Consider the following 17,810-nt stretch of genomic DNA (forward strand, 5'->3'; position numbering starts at 1 on the left):
ATGTACTGTACATCTCCTAACCTCGAACTTCCCGACCGCAACTACTAACTACTAAAAGCTTTCTCCAACTTTCATCCTCCGAGCTTGCTGCAATACTTCTGGGCAATTGCTCCTGTCGCAACCAGTCGTAGCGATTATTATCATCTTACTTTCAATCTACTCAGGTAAATGTGACGACCCAACTCACAGATCAGCGCTCGAACGCTAACCTACCAATCAAGCTTCTCCGAGCGCAAGCGCTCGGCGCTTCCATCTACAGTTATCCCCATCCATCACTTTTCTCTCGCGCTTTCCTTCAGCAACTATGAACACCCAGCGCTAGCAACGTATGCGCCGACGAGCTCTACCTACTCAGCAAACCCCAGCCACCACTACTTCGCCTACCATCTCATCAATCCCCCAAGCAAAGAGATGCCCAACCAACCACCACCACCATCCCCCCGCATCCTCACCACAACCCGTAAACCACCACCCCCCTTTCCCCCCTCATGCACCACGACTCCTAATGACCACAAAAGCACAATGCCCATAACCCTCGATCTCCTCCTAGCCGTCCTCGCCCGCACGCTCTTCCACCCCTTCATCGCTTGGATCCTCGTGCTCTGTCTCCGCGCCCAAGCCACGCCCTACACGGCGCCGCCCTTCCTGCTTGCCACGGGGTACGCCACGGTGCTCTCCGCTCTGACCGTTTTGGGGAGTGTGAACCGGCGCGTCGCGTACGGGCTGCCCCGGCGCGTGGATCTGAGCGAGGAGGTCGTGGTTGTGACGGGCGGGGCGAGTGGGTTGGGCTTGTTGATTGCGAGGATTTATGCAATGAGGGGGGTAGAGGTTGCGGTTTTGGATGTCAATGTGCCTGATGAGGGGGAGAAGAAGGGGAGGGAGGACCAGGGGGAGGAGGGGGATGGAGTGGTGTATTATCGGTGTGATGTTGGAGATCGGGGGGCCTTGGAAGAGGTTGTTAGGAGGGTGGAAGTTGAGGTATGTCAAACTTTTCTTTTTGCTGGCTGGCTGGATGAGATGGGGTGGAATGGTTGTTCTTGCTGTCTGGGAGTGTGGTTGAGGGTGATGGAGAGTGGGGGCTACATCATGTCGAGATGGGTTTTGTGGACTACGCTTTTTGAATGTCTGGAACAGGGACAAAAAGAGATTGTGCTAAAGATCTGTTTTTTTCTTTTTTTTTTTTTCTAGTTGGGAACACCGACGGTGCTGGTTCAGTGTGCGGCCGCTCGAATCAACGGTCAATCGCTTCGCGAACTCTCCGCGGAAGCGTTCCAGAAAACCATCCGGACCAATTTGCTCGCGGCTTTCCACGCCTACCAGGTCTTTCTGCCGCGCATGCTGTCCGCTGCCACGGGCGGGACCATCGTCACCGTCAGTTCGGTGCTGGGCCAGCTGTGTGCGGCGGGACTGGCGGACTACTCGGCGAGCAAGGCCGGGCTGAGCGCCGTGCATCGCACGCTGGAGGCGGAGCTCCGGGCGTCGGGCGATGATGACAAGGTGAAGATGATTCTGGTGGAGCCCGGACAGATTTCCACGCCGCTTTTCCAGTCGGTCAAAACCCCCAGCCGCTTCTTTGCCCCCGTCCTCGAGCCGGTCCACGTTGCGCAGGAGATCGTTTCGGCCATCGACAGCGGGAGAGGCGCGGTGATTCGACTGCCCACGTTTGCGATGCTGGTCAATTGGTATGCTGTGATGCCTGTAGGCCTGCAACGGATCGCGCGGTATCTGAGTGGGATCGACAACGCCGTGGCTCAAGCCACCTCGTCCCAGGCAAGACCGTCAACTACCGCAGCCCCGTCGACGGAGAAACCACAGCAAACCACGCCGCTTGCGGGAGAGAAAGACTGATCTTATGATAAAGAATCAGACGGTCATAAACGGGAATTGCAGAGACGTGGAACAAACCACGATATGTATATAATGAAGACAGACTTCCACTCAGAGTGCAACTTAGAGCGTAAGACTGCCCAGACACCCTCCAAGCCGAGCAATGACCCCACGAGCAAGCGCGATGAGTGACGAAACCCATCTACTGCTCCCGGGCCAGGATCATCTTCTCGCGCTCGCTCTCTCTCTTCTTCAGATTCTCCTTCTTCGTGTGTTTCCGGACGTTTTCCTCGCGTCTCTTGATCGCCATCAGCTCCTCTCTCTTGATCTCGCGGGCCTTCTTGATCGGCTTGGGGACGTGGCGCTGGCGTCTGATTCTCTTGATCTCGGGCATGTGCTGGTATCTCTGGATCAGGGCCTGGTCGTACTCGAGCTTGGTGCGCTGGCGGGCACTCTTAATGCCACTGCGATCGGATGCATTGGCGCGCCACAAGCGGATGTTGCCGTCGTCGGAGCCCGATAGGATGTACTTGTTGTCCGGGGTGAACTTCGCGGAGAAGACACTGTAAGAAACTGATTAGCAAGATGTTTCAAGAGTAATCAGGGATGGTGCCAACACACCGTTGCATGCGCTGCGTGTGGTAGATGTCGCGAGAGTGACCGGTGGCCCGGTTCCAAAGGCGCACCGTCTTGTCGTAGGAGGCTGTGACCAGTTCCTGGCCAGTCGGGCTGAAGTCCACATCCATCACGGCAGCAACGTGGTCCTTGAGCACGTTCAAGGCGCGGTCCATCTTCCGCATGTCGAACAGGTAGACGTTGTGATCCTCGTTGGCCACGGCAAAGTTGAACGCTTCCATCGGGTTCCAGGAGATTGCGTTTGATGCCAGACGGAGGGTCATCTTTGTAAGCGGCGACGAGGTGCGGAGGTCGTACATGATGATGGAGCGGTCAATACCCGTGGAGCCAAGAATGGAGGTTTCCGTCTGGTTGAAAGCAACCGAGGTGATGGTGTCAACGTTCGTGGGCCAGTGCAGGGTCTGCGAAGGAGTAGACGAGGGGCGCGAGAGATCGTAGATCGAAATCTGAGACGACGCGGCAGCGAAATGGGGGAGATCCCGGTGATGCGTGACGGAGGTGAATGCACCCTGGCCGAGATAGGTGGCTAGCGGCGGGGCCTCAGACGAAGAGTTGTATGGGTCGAAGAGTTTGACAGTCTTGTCACTGGCGCAGGAAAGCAGCTTCCGGTCCGGGGTCCAGCATACTCCCTTGACAATGTTGTCATGCGCCTGAGTCTCCCAGACCTCCCCCTGCGTAGTCAAATCCCACACCTTGATCACACCATCACCGCTACCACTCGCAAATCTTTCCAGGGACCCCGGATCCTTGGCCATGGTATACACACCGTCCACATGACCGTCGCCCAGCTGGCCCAAGAAGGGCGCGGCAAAGAGACGCTCTAGCTTGGTTGCATTGAGAGCGCGAGTGTATTCTCGGGCGCGCTCGAAAGGATGCTGTGCCGGGTCGAGGTTTCGAGGCTGTCGAACAACAGCACTGCCCGGAGCCTGCTGAGAGGAAGTGGGACGAGACAGAGCTTTAATTTTCTGCGAGATCTAGATTAGCGATTGTGCGACTGGTGATTTGTATATTTGTATGTAATTTTTTCAGGTATACTCACCATGGCGCTCTCACGATTTACTCTGGACCGAAAACTGTAGAAGAGAGATTCAAGTCGGACATAAAAATTTCTGGGATACTTTTTTTCCCATCGGCGGCGGGTAAACGCCGATTGTGGTTGGCTCGCCAAGCCGCGGGCGGTGAGGGCGGCAGCTGCAGCTCGGACGGCGAGTGACGATAGCCAAACCTGTAAGCTTCCTGTCCTCCTCCATCGTCCACTATACCTCCTCATCTCATCTTCTATCGGCTCTTTGGCCCCGTCTTATACCCTGCGCCGATAGCTACGTCTTTTCTACTTCAAATTTGTCAATACAAACCCCAGACCTATCTCTTCCTCCTATCACAGCACCGTCTTCAGTTATGGCGCCCTCTCCGACAACTGCTGGGCGGATAGAGGAAGCCCGGGGTCTCGCAAAGACCGACCCTGCCAAAGCTGAGAGCACCCTAAAGGAGATCCTTGCGAAAGGTACTGGCTCCACCGAGGCCTCGTCGCGTGATTACGAAAATGCCCTGGTCTCGCTAGGAGAGCTCTACCGGGACCAGAAGAAGCCGCAGGAGATCGCCGAATTGATCAAGGCCAGCCGTGACTCCTTCTCCTCATTTGCTAAGGCAAAGACAGCTAAGCTGGGTAAGGAAATGTTCTTTCGATGTTGAATATATGCGAAAGCAAAGCTGACGAGTCTCGTTTATCTCATTAGTCCGCCAGCTGCTGGACTTGTTCAGCGAGATTCCGAACACCCTCGATATCCAAGTTGCCGTTATCAAGTCCTGCATTGATTGGGCCGTCGCAGAGCGGAGATCATTCCTTCGTCAGAACCTCGAAACTCGGCTTGTGGCCATTTACATGCAAAAACAAACCTACTACGATGCTCTCACCCTCATCAACTCTCTTCTCCGCGAGCTGAAGCGCTTGGACGACAAGCTCATGCTGGTTGAGGTACAGCTGCTGGAGTCGCGCGTCTACCATGCATTAGGCAACCAGGCCAAGGCTCGTGCTGCCTTGACGGCTGCCCGTACGTCAGCCGCCTCAGTCTACACTCCTCCCAACTTGCAAGCCGGTCTGGATATGCAAAGCGGTATGCTCCATGCGGAGGACAAGGACTTCAACACGTCATTTTCGTACTTCATTGAGGCGCTCGAGGGATACAGCTCTCTCGACGAGAGCGAGAAGGCCACCGCCGCTCTCCAGTACATGTTGCTGTGCAAGATCATGTTGAACCTGGTGGATGATGTCACGAACTTGCTGGGATCCAAGCAGGCTCAGAAGTATGCTAGTCCGCGGTTGGAGGCCATGAAGGCCGTGGCGCGTGCTCACGCGGACCGATCTCTTGAACAGTATGAGAAGGCACTGTCGGACTACAGATTCGAATTGGGTAGTGATGCATTCATCCGCAACCACCTTCGCAGGTTGTACGATGCCATGTTGGAGCAGAACCTTATCAAAGTCATCGAGCCTTTTAGCCGAGTCGAGCTTGACCACATTGCCAAGATGGTAGGACTGGATACACAGCAGGTGGAGAGAAAGCTTTCACAGATGATCTTGGATAAGGTAATCATTGGTGTTTTAGATCAGGGAGCAGGTTGTCTGATTGTTTTCGATGAGACGGAACGTGACCAGGCATATGATGCTGCTCTGGAGACGATTGCGAAGCTGAGCAATGTGGTGGAGGAGCTGTACACTAATCAAGCATCGCAGCTGGAGTAAATCCCAGGTAGAAGCTTATAGTTATGTTTGAGCAATGATATTGCCTTGCAAATACCTCGTGTCTGTTAAAGTAGTTCAGGCGAAAGTGGTGGTGGCTGTTGCTGGGCTGTCCCAAAACGGTAAAGCGTGACCGCGGCGGGCGAAAGAATCGCGACTCACTCTCCGAATCTCCAACTTCCTCCTCTCCCCGGCCCAGTTGTACCAATCCCACTCCATTTCGCCCGCGCGTCCTCATCCTCTGATTGCCCCAGGGCTTCCGCGCCACCCACACAGCCCTTTCTTTCCCCTTTCATATCCCCTCTCATCCTCGTTATCATCCATGCCGCCCGCCATGAACGCTCCGATCCCTCCAAACTACGGCCGTGGGTTCCCACCGCAGGCCGCCCAACGATCTCCTGCCACGCCTCGTCGCGGACCTCAGGCCCCAGGTTCGTGCGTCCTGTCATGTCTCTTCTGAACAAAACCAACCCCACTTAGTTCCAATCGCCCAAATTTGATGTGCATTCTGACTTCGCATAGTTCCAATGGCTGCTCCGCTGCCTCAGCACGGTGTTCCTCCTCAGCTCCTCCCCATACAACAGCGTAACATGATGGCCGCCAATGCTGCTAACGAGGCCGCGCTCCGACGCAGTCGCAAGCCCACAGACAAGAACATCCCCGAGGGCATTGAAGAGGTGGTCATTGGCGAGGGCGTGCAGCAGTACAAGAGCCTCCGCGATCTTGAGAAACGCCTGGACGCGGCCATCGTGCGCAAGAGACTCGATATTCAAGATTCCATCAGTAAGACCGTCAAGAAATACCGCACCATGCGCATCTGGATCTCCAACACGGTCGAGAACCAACCGTGGCAGAACGCCTCCGGCCAGAACGGTGCCACTAACCCCGGCTCCGGACGGTACAAGGTACGCATCGAGGGGCGTCTACTGGATGATGATAGCGACCCGACGGTGCCGGAGGACAGCGACGAGGAGGATGCTGCAGCTGCTGCAGACGATTCAGTCGACGCCAACGGCGACGCGATGGAGCAGGATGGGCAAGGCGCCACGAAGACCAAGACCAAGGCCGCGGCTTCAACTAAGCGGTCTCAGCAACGCTTCTCGCATTTCTTCAAATCCATCACGATCGACTTCGATAGACCGGCCACGACAAACCCGGAGGACGTCAAACCCATCACCTGGAACAAGCCGCAATTACCACCCAACGCCGCTACCCTTCCCCCCACCGCGGACTTCGATTCCCTCCAGTTCTCCCGCGCGTCGCAGGAGAACCTCAACGTGACGGTCAGTCTAGTGCGCGACGAGACGCCCGAGCGGTACAAACTGAGCAAGGAATTGGCGGAGGTTCTGGACGTCGAGGAAGAAACCCGCAGTGGCATTGTCCTCGGTATCTGGGACTACATCCGCGCCATGGGGCTACAGGAAGATGAAGAGAAGCGGCTAGTACGCTGTGACCACCGTCTACGATCGGTAAGTTCTCTCCGTGGCCGTCTTGCATATATAATCCCGAATACTAACGGAAGCTCAATCCTTGTAGATCTTCGGTCGCGATCAAATGTTCTTCCCCCAGATCCCCGACAGCATCGGCCCGCACACCAGCCCCATTGACCCCATCAAACTCCCCTACACCATCCGCGTCGACGCCGACTACCACAACGACCCGACCCCAACCGTCTACGACATCCAGGTCGCCCTCGAGGACCCCCTGCGGTCCAAGATGATCGCCCTCACCCAGAACCCGCAGTACACGGCCGCCATGCGCCAGATCTCCACGCTGGACGACCAGGTCGCCCTCATCGTGCAGGCCTTGACGCACTCGCGCGCCCGCCACTCCTTCTTCACGGCCCTGAGCAAGGACCCCGCCACCTTCCTCCGCCGCTGGGTGAACAGCCAGCGCCGAGACCTCGAGACGATTCTCGGCGAAGCCACGAGAGGCGGCGGCGAGGACGCCAGCGGGCCTGAGTTCCGGAGAGGCGGCACCGACGGCGCCTGGGATACCCCTGTCGCGAGAGAGGCGGTGCGCTACATGCTTGCAAAGCCCGAGGTGGCAATGGGGAGGGTTCAATAAATGCTTTTTCCCTCATCATGAATTTTTCACAAAGTGGTATGTATAGCAACTCTCTCCTTGGATGAATCACCTCGACCCCTCGCACCCAAACCCGCAAGGATCCACCTTGACTTCGATGATGAACACCTCGTTTACCCAGCTCACTCAGACACATTCAAAGAGTTTGTGCATGCTGTTAAACCACGAATCTTTATAACTCACGTACTTTTCTGATATCATGGATTTCCTCTGAGAACCTCTCCCCAACCGCACTGGAATATCTAAGAGTCTAAAAGTCTAACAGTCAACCGGAATATCAAAACAGGTTCCTCCTCTTCAGGTGAAACGATACTAATTCGGGGTCTGAAACTCTGGTCACACGGCAGGCTCAAAACAAGTCCGGCCGCCAACCAAAGAAAGCTCGGGCAGCAAATTTTGTTTAAATGATTTAGGCTTAGGAGTGAGGAAATGCGGGGAGTGGCGCTTCTACGGGTTGCTTGACTTTGGATCAATGGGATGCTTCTTTCTTGTCGGCGATGTATTCTTTCTTCTCTGGTTCGTTTCTTATAATACGAGGTCAAACTGGATATGATCCGATTTCTTCTTTTCCGAGGTCTTGCCTTAGGGGTTATTATTGCGGTATGTGTAACGTTCCAGACTGGGGTTGCTGTTTACAGCACCCTTCTCTGAATGTACACTTTGATTGAGTATCGGGTAACCCGTTGATTACAATGTTTCTGGTTCTCTCTTTGCGTTGGTGGCCGAACCCAAAAGGACCTCCCGGGATCAAGGTGGCCGGAAGATGGTAGGGTAGCTATAGAGGATAAAAGCTTCTGTTTGAATCACGTAACACGACATGAACTTCGGAGCCGATAAGAGAAAATAAAGAAAAGGCAGATCTCATAACACCGTAACCATCCCATTCCCGTCTTGCATGAACTGAGAACACAAGAACATGGGACCAAACCTCGATACACCAGGGGCATTGCGCTCAAATGATCAGACTGACTTGGAAAAAAGGCATGGAAGCATAGGATTAGTAAGTAGGAAATGCGAGCCAGCAGACGGAAGTCAAAGCTGCGGTCAACAACTTGAAGAATTTGTAGGGCCTGGAGGAAAAGAAATCTATAAATGTAAATGGTTTCCCTTGAAGTGTGGTTGTATAAGTATGGGTGCGAGGATTGGGGCTTGGGTCGACGTATTGTCTTGTCCCATCTCCTTTGGTGTGGTCTTAGGGAAGATGGGAAACCTTCAATACACCACTGATTCGAAATTGGAACTTATGGGTTGTGCCGATCGAGAAAGTTATAGAATCCTACTGGGCTGGAGGATTCGGAAGACACGCTATGCAGCCACATGAGCTTTCCGCTTTCTCAGTTCCTCATTAAGACCTGCATCCACGGCCGATGCGAGCTTCTCCTCGGATACATCCTCCAAAAAGGGGCTGCCTTCCTCCTGCTCCAGCCTAGAGGCAGCTTCCAGGACCACCTTCTGAGCGATATCCTCCCGCAGTCGGTCGAGCTGCTCCTCCTTCTTGGGGTCCGTCGCGGTTCCCTTCGAGCCCTTCTCCTTTGCGCCAGCAGCGGGCCCACGGAATCGCTTCAAGACAGTCTCGACCATTTTCGAGAACCAGAAGTAGTTCAGGAAATTGAGCACCACGTTGGAGATCATGTAGGTCAGAACCAACCAAGTCGGGGTACCCGCGGCGGTGTAGTTGGCATACTTGGAGAGTTCGAGCTGGGCCTGGGCGCGGGCTCCATCCAGAACGGCCTCACGGCTTCGAAACACCTGGGTGGTGATATCGACGGACTGGTTGAGCGCGTTGGCTGCGGCGGTTGCATCCCAGGTTTGCTTCAGCGCGTACCACATGTCCTTGTAGACAATCGCCGATTGCCAGGTACCCCAGACGAGACGGCAGCTGAAGAAGGTGAAGAGAAGAAGCATGCCGTTGTACCATTGCAGCTTGCTACCAGTCATGTTGACCTTGTCAAGGAACCAGTGGATATTGAGGAAGGGGCTAGAGAGCTCGTAGAGAATGAAGACTGGGGAGTAGAAGTTCACGAAAGGCCTCTGCGATAGAACATAGGCGTTAGTCTCGGAGGGGTTCTACAGCTTTGACAATGCGATGGGGGGTATGCACTTACGAAGCCGAAGCTGAACACCCAGAGAGCACTTATGGCGTGGAACAGCATTCCGATACCAAACATCTTGATGTAAACGGTACTGACGATCAGATCATAGACAAAGTAGCCAGCCGCAAAGGCGGAGACCAGTCCACAGACGCCTGTGTAGCCGTACACCCGTTCGGCGGCATTCATCGAGGACCGCTCCTCGTCCGCCCACATAGCCCACAAGGCCATGAGGTTGATGAAGGTGCTCTGCACCAGGGATACGACATGGACATCCCAGTTGAGCTTTGTTCGAGGGTTCAGGTTGGGGTAATGGCGTGGGAATAGCCGTGGCGAAAGCCAGGGAGAAAGGATGTAGTGGATGCAGAGGTAGCCGCTGAAGGCAATGATGATCTCGTGAGCATGTTCCGTCACCGCCGGCACGTTCAGGTAAATCGCCCAGGGCTCGACAGCTTCACGCAGCCATTCCGGCGGCGGGGGAAATGGGTCCAACATCTTCGGTGATTGACCACTCCCCGAACTGAATAGTTGGTGGGGTAGACAGTCTCAATAGTGCGAAGGAAGCGAAAGGGAAGAGGAAGAAGGAAGAGGAGAGATGAGGGGGGGAGGAGGAGGAACAAAAGAGGGAAAGGGAGACGGAGGTGGAGACGGAGACTAAAGTGACTAGTGAGTGGTTTAGTTAGTCGGTCTGTCTAAACTAGATCAATCTAGAAGCAAGGAACCATCACCAGTTCTCCTCAGGAGTATGCTGGATGGAGAGTGTGCAGAATACTGGACATGTTTATTGCATGCATGCATGCATCAACTACTCGTTGTTGTTATTGTCTTTGTCCGATTCTGGTTCTGTTGGGGAGAGGATGACTCAGCCATGGGGGAGGGAGAGAGCATGTGATGATTATAACTAGTTTACTTAAACTGTGTACGGAGTAAGTGAAGAGTATTCGTTTCATTCAGCCAGGACTATCACACACGATGAGGCTTCATCACAAAAGAAAATCACATTACAAAGGAAACCAGTCCAACATCATCATCATCTTCATCATCTGCGTTCTTATCAACAAGCGCTGGAATGGGGTTTAATAACACTAGTCAGTCAGTATATGCTCATCAAGATTCCAACATCATGCGATGTGGATTCTCCATAATTTAACAGGGTACAAAAGAAAGATCGGAGACAAGTCTCAGGCCACGGGAACGCTATGCCCCAACACTTGTGACCTCGGGCCCAATGCCACTGTCACTGTGCTGGCCGTACACCACCAGTTTCGAAGACTGCTCATCCAACTTGAGCGGGTGATCGTAAACCTCCTCAACTTCTTCTCCCTCGTCCGACTCCTCCGAGTCATCTGCTCTCGTGGTCTGGTCGTCATTCTCCCCCACCGATCCCTCACTCTCCTCCTCTTCGTGGTGGTGATCGTCCGCAACGGACCGGGAGCCGACTGAGCTAGCGGCGCTTACCCGTCGATCGGCGGCGGAGACCACACTGCTGGGTCCGTATACCATGCTGTCCGCATAGGTCCCGGTGTAGCTAGTCCTTCGCTCGGTCCCTGCGTCGCTCTCGACCTCGCTCTGGTTTTCATCTTCTTCCGGGAAAGCTTCGTTCTCCTTATTGGCGATGGAGCTCTTGCCGCCCCACGAGGCTTTGCGCTGAGAGAAGTTGGATTTGACCGAATGGCTACGTTTGAGCCCCGTTAACCCACTGCTAGCACTTACACGCCGATCTCCAGCTCCTCGGTTTCCCGTCACGTTGCTGAGACTGAGAATACGTCTATCCGTGCTGTTGCTGGAAGGCGCCCCCGATCCGGCCCGCGATCCAGCGGGGCCTCGCTTCTTCAACGCTATGCCAACACTGCTGCCGAGAAAGTTGCGGACATCCTTGGCAGCGCTGGCCGTGCTGGCAGCACTCGGGCCTCGACCTCGTGCACCACGCGCCTTCTTCATATTCAGGCCGTTGGGGCGGCTGAGAAGGACGCTGCGAGCATGGTCCAGCACCCCTTCCAAGATCCGCTTCTCCAGGCTATCCGCGCGGTCTTCCATGAGCTGCATCTCCTCGTGGCGGAGCTCAAGAGCCATCTCCAAGCCAGCGACCTCCTTATTCAGTCTCGCGGTCTGCTTCCGAAGATCATCCTTCTCAGCTTGGAGGCTGTGGATGATATTCAAGAGAGAATCTTTCTCCTCGCGGAGGGTTTCGATCTCGGCTTCCACCTGCTCCCGCTGTGCATTTCGTCTCTCAAGAGCGACTGCAGCCTCTTCCGCCTCCTTGCGCCGTCGCTCATTGTCCTCTGCGATCATAGCGGATTGTGCCATGAACATCTCGTTCATTCGTTGAGATGTCGCCATGATGTCCTTGTGCATCTCATCGAGCTTCATCATCTGATTTACTGATTGGTCGGTGTTGGTGGCATGGTCAATCAGAGTATCCAGCTTCTCATGGACCGGCGCATTGGAGTTCGTAGCGTGGCTAAGAAGCTCTTCGAGCTTCTCGTAGACTTGACCATTGGTACTTGTAGTTTGGCCCAAGAGCTGATCCAGCTTTTCATGGACTTGATCATTGGTAACACGTTCAACCAAAGTGCTCAAAGTCTCTTGAACCTGGCTATTCTTGGCATGCTCGAGGAGATCGTTGAGTTTCTCCTGGACAGCGGTGTCGTCATATTTCTCAGGCTCCGGTGGCGGTAGGGCCGGAAGCAGCGGGGTGATTGTCGAAGGTATCGTAGAGAGGTCCATTCGGATTTCTTGCGCAGACTTCTGAGAATGGTCATAGTGCTGTCCCACAATCGCGAGGATCTGTTGGATTGATTCAAGCACTTGGGGATGAAATTCATGCAGCTGGCTTTCCACGCGATCTGTGGCAGCAGCAGCTTTCTCGAGATCTGATCGCGCTTGCTCTTGTTGCGTCTTCACCTGATTGTGCATCTCCTCCATCTTATTATAGGACTCGTCAACCTTCTCAAAGAACGTTTGGGCATCGACAGTCATGCGCTCGCAAGCTTCAGTGACACTGTTGCCCATGGATCCAATTACAAGCTTAATATCCTCTGCCAGAGCCTTCGTGCTCGTCACAGCCTCAAGGTGTGCATTGTCGCGATCGGCAGCCTCAGAGAACTTGGAGTCCAAAGCAGTGTCCATGGCAGCATGGACTTCGTCGTACTTGGCCATGACTTCACCGAGCTTCTCATCAATCTTCGAACCTAATTCGACAATGATGGCGGCCCGAGTCTCATCTTGCTTGACCATGGCGGCAGCGTCTCGTTCTTCCTTCTCGAGCTTTGTGGCATCCTGCTCACCTCGCGCCCGTTCAAACTCCCGGTTGATAAGTTCAGTGAGTTCGTTTACATTCTCAACGGTGGTGAAGCTCTCTGCGGACACTGCAAGACCCTCAAGTAGTTGTTTGAGCTCGGCGAGTCCTTGGTCACTGCCATCCAGCTTGCTCCTAAGTTCGTCCCCGAGGCCCTCGACTAGGGCCTTGGCCTCTTCGATCTTCTCCGCGAGACCTGCATGTTCCACCTTCCGTGCATCGAATGCCTGCCCAGTCATCTCATTATCAGCATCAACCTTTTCCCGGAATTCCGTGACCAATGCGGTCAAATCTTGAATCTCCGTCTTTGTCGGCAGTGTCTCGATGTCGGGCAGCTTGAGTTCCTCAACCTGAGTCTTGACCTCGAAAATCATGGCCTCGACAGTCTGCAAGTCCGCCTTGACCAGTTTCTCAGCATCACTCTCTTCGGGCGCTGCCTTGCCCTTCAGCTCGTCAAGGGCAATCCACATGTCCTTCATGAGCGTTTCAAGCGTCCCAATCTCAGCCTTAGTCGGGCCTTCTGACTCAAAGCGAGTAGAAAGGTCCGCGATGGCCTCCTTAGTCTCTGCCACAATGGCCTCCAGGTTTTGTAGATGCTCTGCCTTGGCAAGGTCATCGGCAGCAGGAAACTTCATCTCATCTAGCTGAGACTTGGTGTTTCGAAGTAGTGTCTCTATGGCGTCCGTGTCTTCCTTCTTAGCCACGGTTTCGTCGGCGGGCTGATCGCGAGCAACGATTCCCGTCACAGCGCTTTGGAGCTCGTGCAGACCAAGGAGGACTTCATCGAGATGCTCCTTCTTGACAATGTCTTCGGGAAGCTCGCTGGTCCTGGGAGCACCTTCAATAGCCTCGACCTTGGTCTGGAGCTGTGAGATGAGAGTTTTTAGTCCTTCGAAATCGTTGCTGACATCAGGCTTGCTCGGCTCGCTTGGAACGCTAGCCAGCATCAATTCTCCTCCACGAGTTGTTTCAGGCTCATCATCCGCTGCATGATTCTCGGTATGAGATTGCCGCAGCATTTCAACGTCCGCCTTGAGACTGCTGAGGCCTTCTTTGAGAGTTTCTAGGAGCTCAGAATGATCGAATTCCACTGGCTTCTCCAAGAGTCTCGCAAGGTCCTCTTTGATTGTGCCCACACCATTGTTGACCGCATCGATAATTTCGCTGGTGGCCGCAAGCAGATTATCACCCGCCTCCTTGGATTGGCTGCCCTCCTCACGGAACGTCTCAAGACTTTCGCGTAGCGCAGCGATGATATCATCTTTGTCGCTGTGCTTCTCGGTGGGCTCTGCCGACTCTGCCGGTTCCGCGCGAACAAGGCTCATGTTCATTGTGTCGCGAAGCTCTTCAATTTGCTCCTTGATAATCTTGGTTAACTCATCGTTGTGCGACGACTTTTGCTGATCAGAGATGTCGCGAATTGCGTCAAGAATCTCATCCTTCTCGGTGGAAACGTTGCTACGAATGAGAAGGTTGCTCAGCGTCTGACGAAGGTGTTCGAACTCCTTCTCCATAGCGTCAAGCAGCTCTGGGGTATCTGGGTTGCGAGAACTGTTGGACAGAGCAGTTTCCGTTATGGTCCTCTCCATATCAGCCTGCAACAGTCGGAACCCTTCTTTGACTGTATCCATAATCTCATGCTTTGCAGAGGACTCCGCTGCAGTTGCAGCGTACCCTTCCACCTCCTGTCGCACAACAGCAATACCATCCTTGATGGCAGTGAGCAATTGCTCGGTATCTCTCTCATTGGTTGAAAGATGTTGGCTTAGCTCTTCTTTCATGCCATCCAGGTGCTCTTGAAGCTGTTCGAGCATCTGATCACCAGAATTCTGGTTTGCAGCATTCGCTTCTTGTAAGCCAGCCGAGATAGCTTCCATCAGGTCATCGCGGTTCAGTTCAATCTCACGTGTGACGGCGTTCTGACTTTCCATTCCTTCCGCAATGGCATTAATAATCTCGTCGCGTGTGATACTCGGTTGAACATCCGTGCTCAGAGCAGTCTGCTGAGCAGCGAAGGCTTCGTTGACCACTTCGATCACATCTTGTTTGGTGATATGGGGTTGCTCTGCAGCCTTAGCCGAAGAGAAGTGTGCTTCCAGGCCCTCTGATAAGGCACTCAAGACCTCATCGCGACCTAGACCTGAGTCGAGAGACTCTCTAGTCAGGGCACTCTGGGAGGTAACGGACTCGGTAACTGCCTGCAGTATCTCTTCGCGAAGTCCATCGAGGTGCTCAGGTCCCAGAGGGAGAGGAGCTGGAGCTTCAAAGTTCGCAAGGCATTCATGAATCGTTTGCACGATCTCCTCTTTCGTGATGCTTGGCGGTTGTTCAAAACTTTGCATACCGGCTTGGACAGCCGTGAGGACCTGATCATAGGTAACAGCCTCTTCGTGGCGAGGCTTGTAATCCTTCAGACCCTCAGCGAGGCACTCCAGGATCTCGTCTCGCTCCAAGCCGAAATTCTGTAGTTCAATCTCGGGCTTGTATGATTCCCATGCTTCTCTTACTGTTTCAAGAATATCGTCTCTTTCTAGGGCGGGCCCCTGAGGCTCAGGTCGTAGGTGTGAGAGGTCCAGCTCGTCCAGGGCTTGCTTGACAATGGAGTATATCGTTTCGTCATTCACTGCGGATCGAACATCGGAAAGTGACGATGAATGGCGCTTGCTCTCTTCGATCATCGAGGCTAGTTGTTGTCTAAGGTCGCGCAGGCTATTTTCGACAATGGCAGCAACCTCCTCTTTCTCAAGTCCACTAGGCTTATCTTCAATCGCTCGAGAAGACTGGGCATTTTCAATCTGGCGGGCCAAGTCTCTACCCATCCCGAGCACCTCCCCGCGCAATTCTCGTACCAGAGCTTTGACTTGATTGGTCATGCCGCCGCCTTCAATGACACTGTTCTTAACGATCTTCATTATAGCGAGCAATTCCTCTGCACGGTGATCCTCGATGGGAACGAGAGCACGCTCTGGGTTGCCATTTGTGTCTTCTGTGTCCATAGATCTTGAGCGAGCGAGACTATACTCGGCAATTTCCTTCTCAGGATCATCGATAGCGCGGGCACTTGATCGGACCAGAGCCTTGCTTTCCGCTTCATTCTTGATAAGACTGAGGATCTCCTCTAGCATAGTCGTCACGGCGCCGTCATCTGGCTTAACGGGCGCATCCGAGACAGGCCGGGCTTTGATCTCCTCTGTAAGCTGCAGGAGCTTATCCTGGTTCTCTTTCGTTGCCATCTCTCGCAAGACTTTCTCCAGCAATGCGATGCTTGCAGACCCATCGGATATTGGTGTGGGCGACCCGCACAGTTCGCGTTCCATCGCTGCGGCAAATGGATTCGGACTAGACATTCGCGGTGCCGAGTAGCTCTTCTTCGAGTTCGGAGAACTATCCGGTTCCCTGTTGTTAATACCATTCTCAGAACCCAAGAGAGAACTGAAATCCCACCTTGTGGCAGCTTCAGCATCAAGGAACTTCGAAGCCAAGCTTGATGATAGCTCACGGAGGCTTTTTCGTATGTCTTCATCTCGGGCGTTGGTTGCGGCCTTGAGACTTACAAGGTCGGTAGCGTTGTCTCTACTGCGCCGACTCAACTGAGCCATCTCACGCTGAAGGTTACTGGCGATATCGGTGAGGCTGTGGATCTGGCTCGTTAAGGACTGAAAGCTGTAGGGGTCAGGGCGCTTGGGTCCAACGAACGGGTCGGGTTCAATAAGCTTCTGCGGCGCCTCGTTCTCGAGGGGCAATTGCATGTTTTGCAGTGCCAACATGGTTGCCGAAGGTGGAGTACTCTCCCCAAGGATCGGCCTGGAGAGGTAGCGATTGGAAATGAGGAGATTAGGCATGTCTCGGTCAGTCTCTCGCGAGTCTGGCGAGGTAGGTGTCTTATTTACGGGTGGCTTTTCGTATATTTTGGGGCCAGGCTCCAGGACTGACGCCCGCTGGGGTCGCTCCGGTGACCTGTTCTCCAAGTAGTTGAGGAACTCGGAACGAGCATCTGTGTTATTCTGAAAGGACTGCATGCGCCTGTGGAACTGGCCTTTAATGAGGGACTTCTCTGGAGATTTAGGCGGCATGGGGTTCGTCGTGTATGGACTGGGAGCATTTTCGCGAATCTTTTCTGCGAAATTGGCCGCTGCGGCTTGAATGCCTGGGGAGACATTCGATCTGGTCACAGGGCTGGTAGAACTGGGGTTCATGGGTAGCGGAGGGGGTGCCCGTTCGGGATCCGAACTGTCCCACCTTCGTTTCCACGAATCCAAGGTCAGTCATCTGGCACTTTATGAGGAAGATGAAACTGGGGAAGGGGGCTCATCCAAGGACCCCCCACTTCAGCGCACGGAAGTTGGCACGTACATGGGCACGGGCTGATGTCTCAGCACCAATTCTCGGTCATGAGAATTCTGACGAGAGTGTGAAGGCATGGTAGGCTCTCAATGATATTTCCTGGGGAAGGGGGGTGGAGCAGGTGGCGTGTGTGTCTGTCGATGTCTGAGCGGAAAAGTGGATCGATGAATGGATATCCGCAATGTGTGTCTGGGAGGAACTATGATCATGAAACTGCGCCGCAAAATCAAGGTCGTGAAGGCATAGCAAATCGTCAAAACGCGCAACTTCAGCAGCAACTGGGAATGTTATCTTGGACAGGAAGCGTCCACAAGAGCAAGAATCAGCAAAGCAGGAACGACAAGGAAAGAGATTGAAGCCAGAAATGCGCTTGCTATAATGAAAGGGCACGAGGGCGCAACTGGGGAAATAACGGCGGCAAGGAACAACAGCAACAACAAGAACAACAACAATAATAACAGCAGCAGCAGCAGCAGCGATAATGCGTCGAGCGGGGTGCAAGATGCGAAGCTGGGCAAAATGCACAGTTATTATAGCGGGCGGTTCTGACCATGGAAGTGGAGTTGAAGGCTGGGGAGGACTAGTTGGTAGCTCATGGGGCATCCAGTGGCATTCGGTCCAATGTGCGGCGTACACATCGAGTGATGGGCTCATAGCAACCGGTGGCCTGGCTGGTTGTCCCGTAAACAAAGAGCCAAGCCTACTTTAGTTTAGTTTTGGGCGGGTGGCTGGGGAATTGGAGGCGGTGAGCAAACCACAGCCTGACAGCCTGACGCAATTCTCGTTGAGC

At 54.0% G+C, this 17,810-nt stretch overlaps 5 protein-coding genes across 5 annotated transcripts; 2 read left to right on the plus strand and 3 right to left on the minus strand.

The window, feature by feature from the left end:
* Positions 1-54: 54 nt before the first annotated feature.
* BP01DRAFT_348899 (putative short-chain dehydrogenase/reductase family protein) lies at positions 55-2,316 on the plus strand. The gene is made up of 3 exons (XM_025573737.1): positions 55-164; positions 222-978; positions 1,189-2,316. The coding sequence occupies exons 2-3, from the start codon at positions 412-414 to the stop codon at positions 1,846-1,848; spliced, it is 1,227 nt and encodes a 408-aa protein (XP_025427474.1). The 5' UTR covers positions 55-164; positions 222-411; the 3' UTR covers positions 1,849-2,316.
* BP01DRAFT_376967 (rRNA-processing protein SOF1) lies at positions 2,030-3,505 on the minus strand (the record flags this gene model as incomplete). Its single annotated transcript, XM_025576983.1, has 3 exons — positions 2,030-2,390; positions 2,449-3,428; positions 3,503-3,505. 3 exons carry the CDS (start codon positions 3,503-3,505, stop codon positions 2,030-2,032), a joined length of 1,344 nt encoding a protein of 447 aa, XP_025427475.1.
* A 356-nt stretch (positions 3,506-3,861) lies between these two features.
* BP01DRAFT_305658 (PCI-domain-containing protein) lies at positions 3,862-7,270 on the plus strand (the record flags this gene model as incomplete). Its single annotated transcript, XM_025572203.1, has 5 exons — positions 3,862-4,129; positions 4,200-5,202; positions 5,480-5,634; positions 5,726-6,672; positions 6,740-7,270. The coding sequence occupies 5 exons, from the start codon at positions 3,862-3,864 to the stop codon at positions 7,268-7,270; spliced, it is 2,904 nt and encodes a 967-aa protein (XP_025427476.1).
* A 1,323-nt stretch (positions 7,271-8,593) lies between these two features.
* On the minus strand, positions 8,594-9,873 carry BP01DRAFT_368976 (TLC domain-containing protein; the record flags this gene model as incomplete). Its single annotated transcript, XM_025576529.1, has 2 exons — positions 8,594-9,319; positions 9,394-9,873. The coding sequence occupies 2 exons, from the start codon at positions 9,871-9,873 to the stop codon at positions 8,594-8,596; spliced, it is 1,206 nt and encodes a 401-aa protein (XP_025427477.1).
* Positions 9,874-10,366: 493 nt separating this feature from the next.
* Positions 10,367-17,477, minus strand: BP01DRAFT_327498 (uncharacterized protein). Its single transcript, XM_025572914.1, has 2 exons — positions 17,030-17,477; positions 10,367-16,915 (listed from the first exon to the last, which is right to left on the minus strand). The coding sequence occupies exons 1-2, from the start codon at positions 17,095-17,097 to the stop codon at positions 10,576-10,578; spliced, it is 6,408 nt and encodes a 2,135-aa protein (XP_025427478.1). The 5' UTR covers positions 17,098-17,477; the 3' UTR covers positions 10,367-10,575.
* Between the last annotated feature and the right edge of the window lie 333 nt (positions 17,478-17,810).

This window comes from Aspergillus saccharolyticus, assembly GCF_003184585.1.
Source record: "Aspergillus saccharolyticus JOP 1030-1 unplaced genomic scaffold BP01scaffold_46, whole genome shotgun sequence".
Taxonomy (NCBI): Eukaryota; Fungi; Ascomycota; class Eurotiomycetes; order Eurotiales; family Aspergillaceae; genus Aspergillus; species Aspergillus saccharolyticus.

Bases quoted from the DNA above. Each gene is read 5' to 3' on its own strand.
- BP01DRAFT_348899 (XM_025573737.1), top strand. From the start codon at position 412: ATGCCCAACCAACCACCACCACCATCCCCCCGCATCCTCACCACAACC. The intron at 979-1,188 runs GTATGTCAAACT...TTTTTTTTCTAG, and splicing joins TTAGGAGGGTGGAAGTTGAG to TTGGGAACACCGACGGTGCT.
- BP01DRAFT_327498 (XM_025572914.1), bottom strand. From the start codon at position 17,097: ATGCCTTCACACTCTCGTCAGAATTCTCATGACCGAGAATTGGTGCTG. The intron at 16,916-17,029 runs GTACGTGCCAAC...GTGGAAACGAAG, and splicing joins AGACATCAGCCCGTGCCCAT to GTGGGACAGTTCGGATCCCG.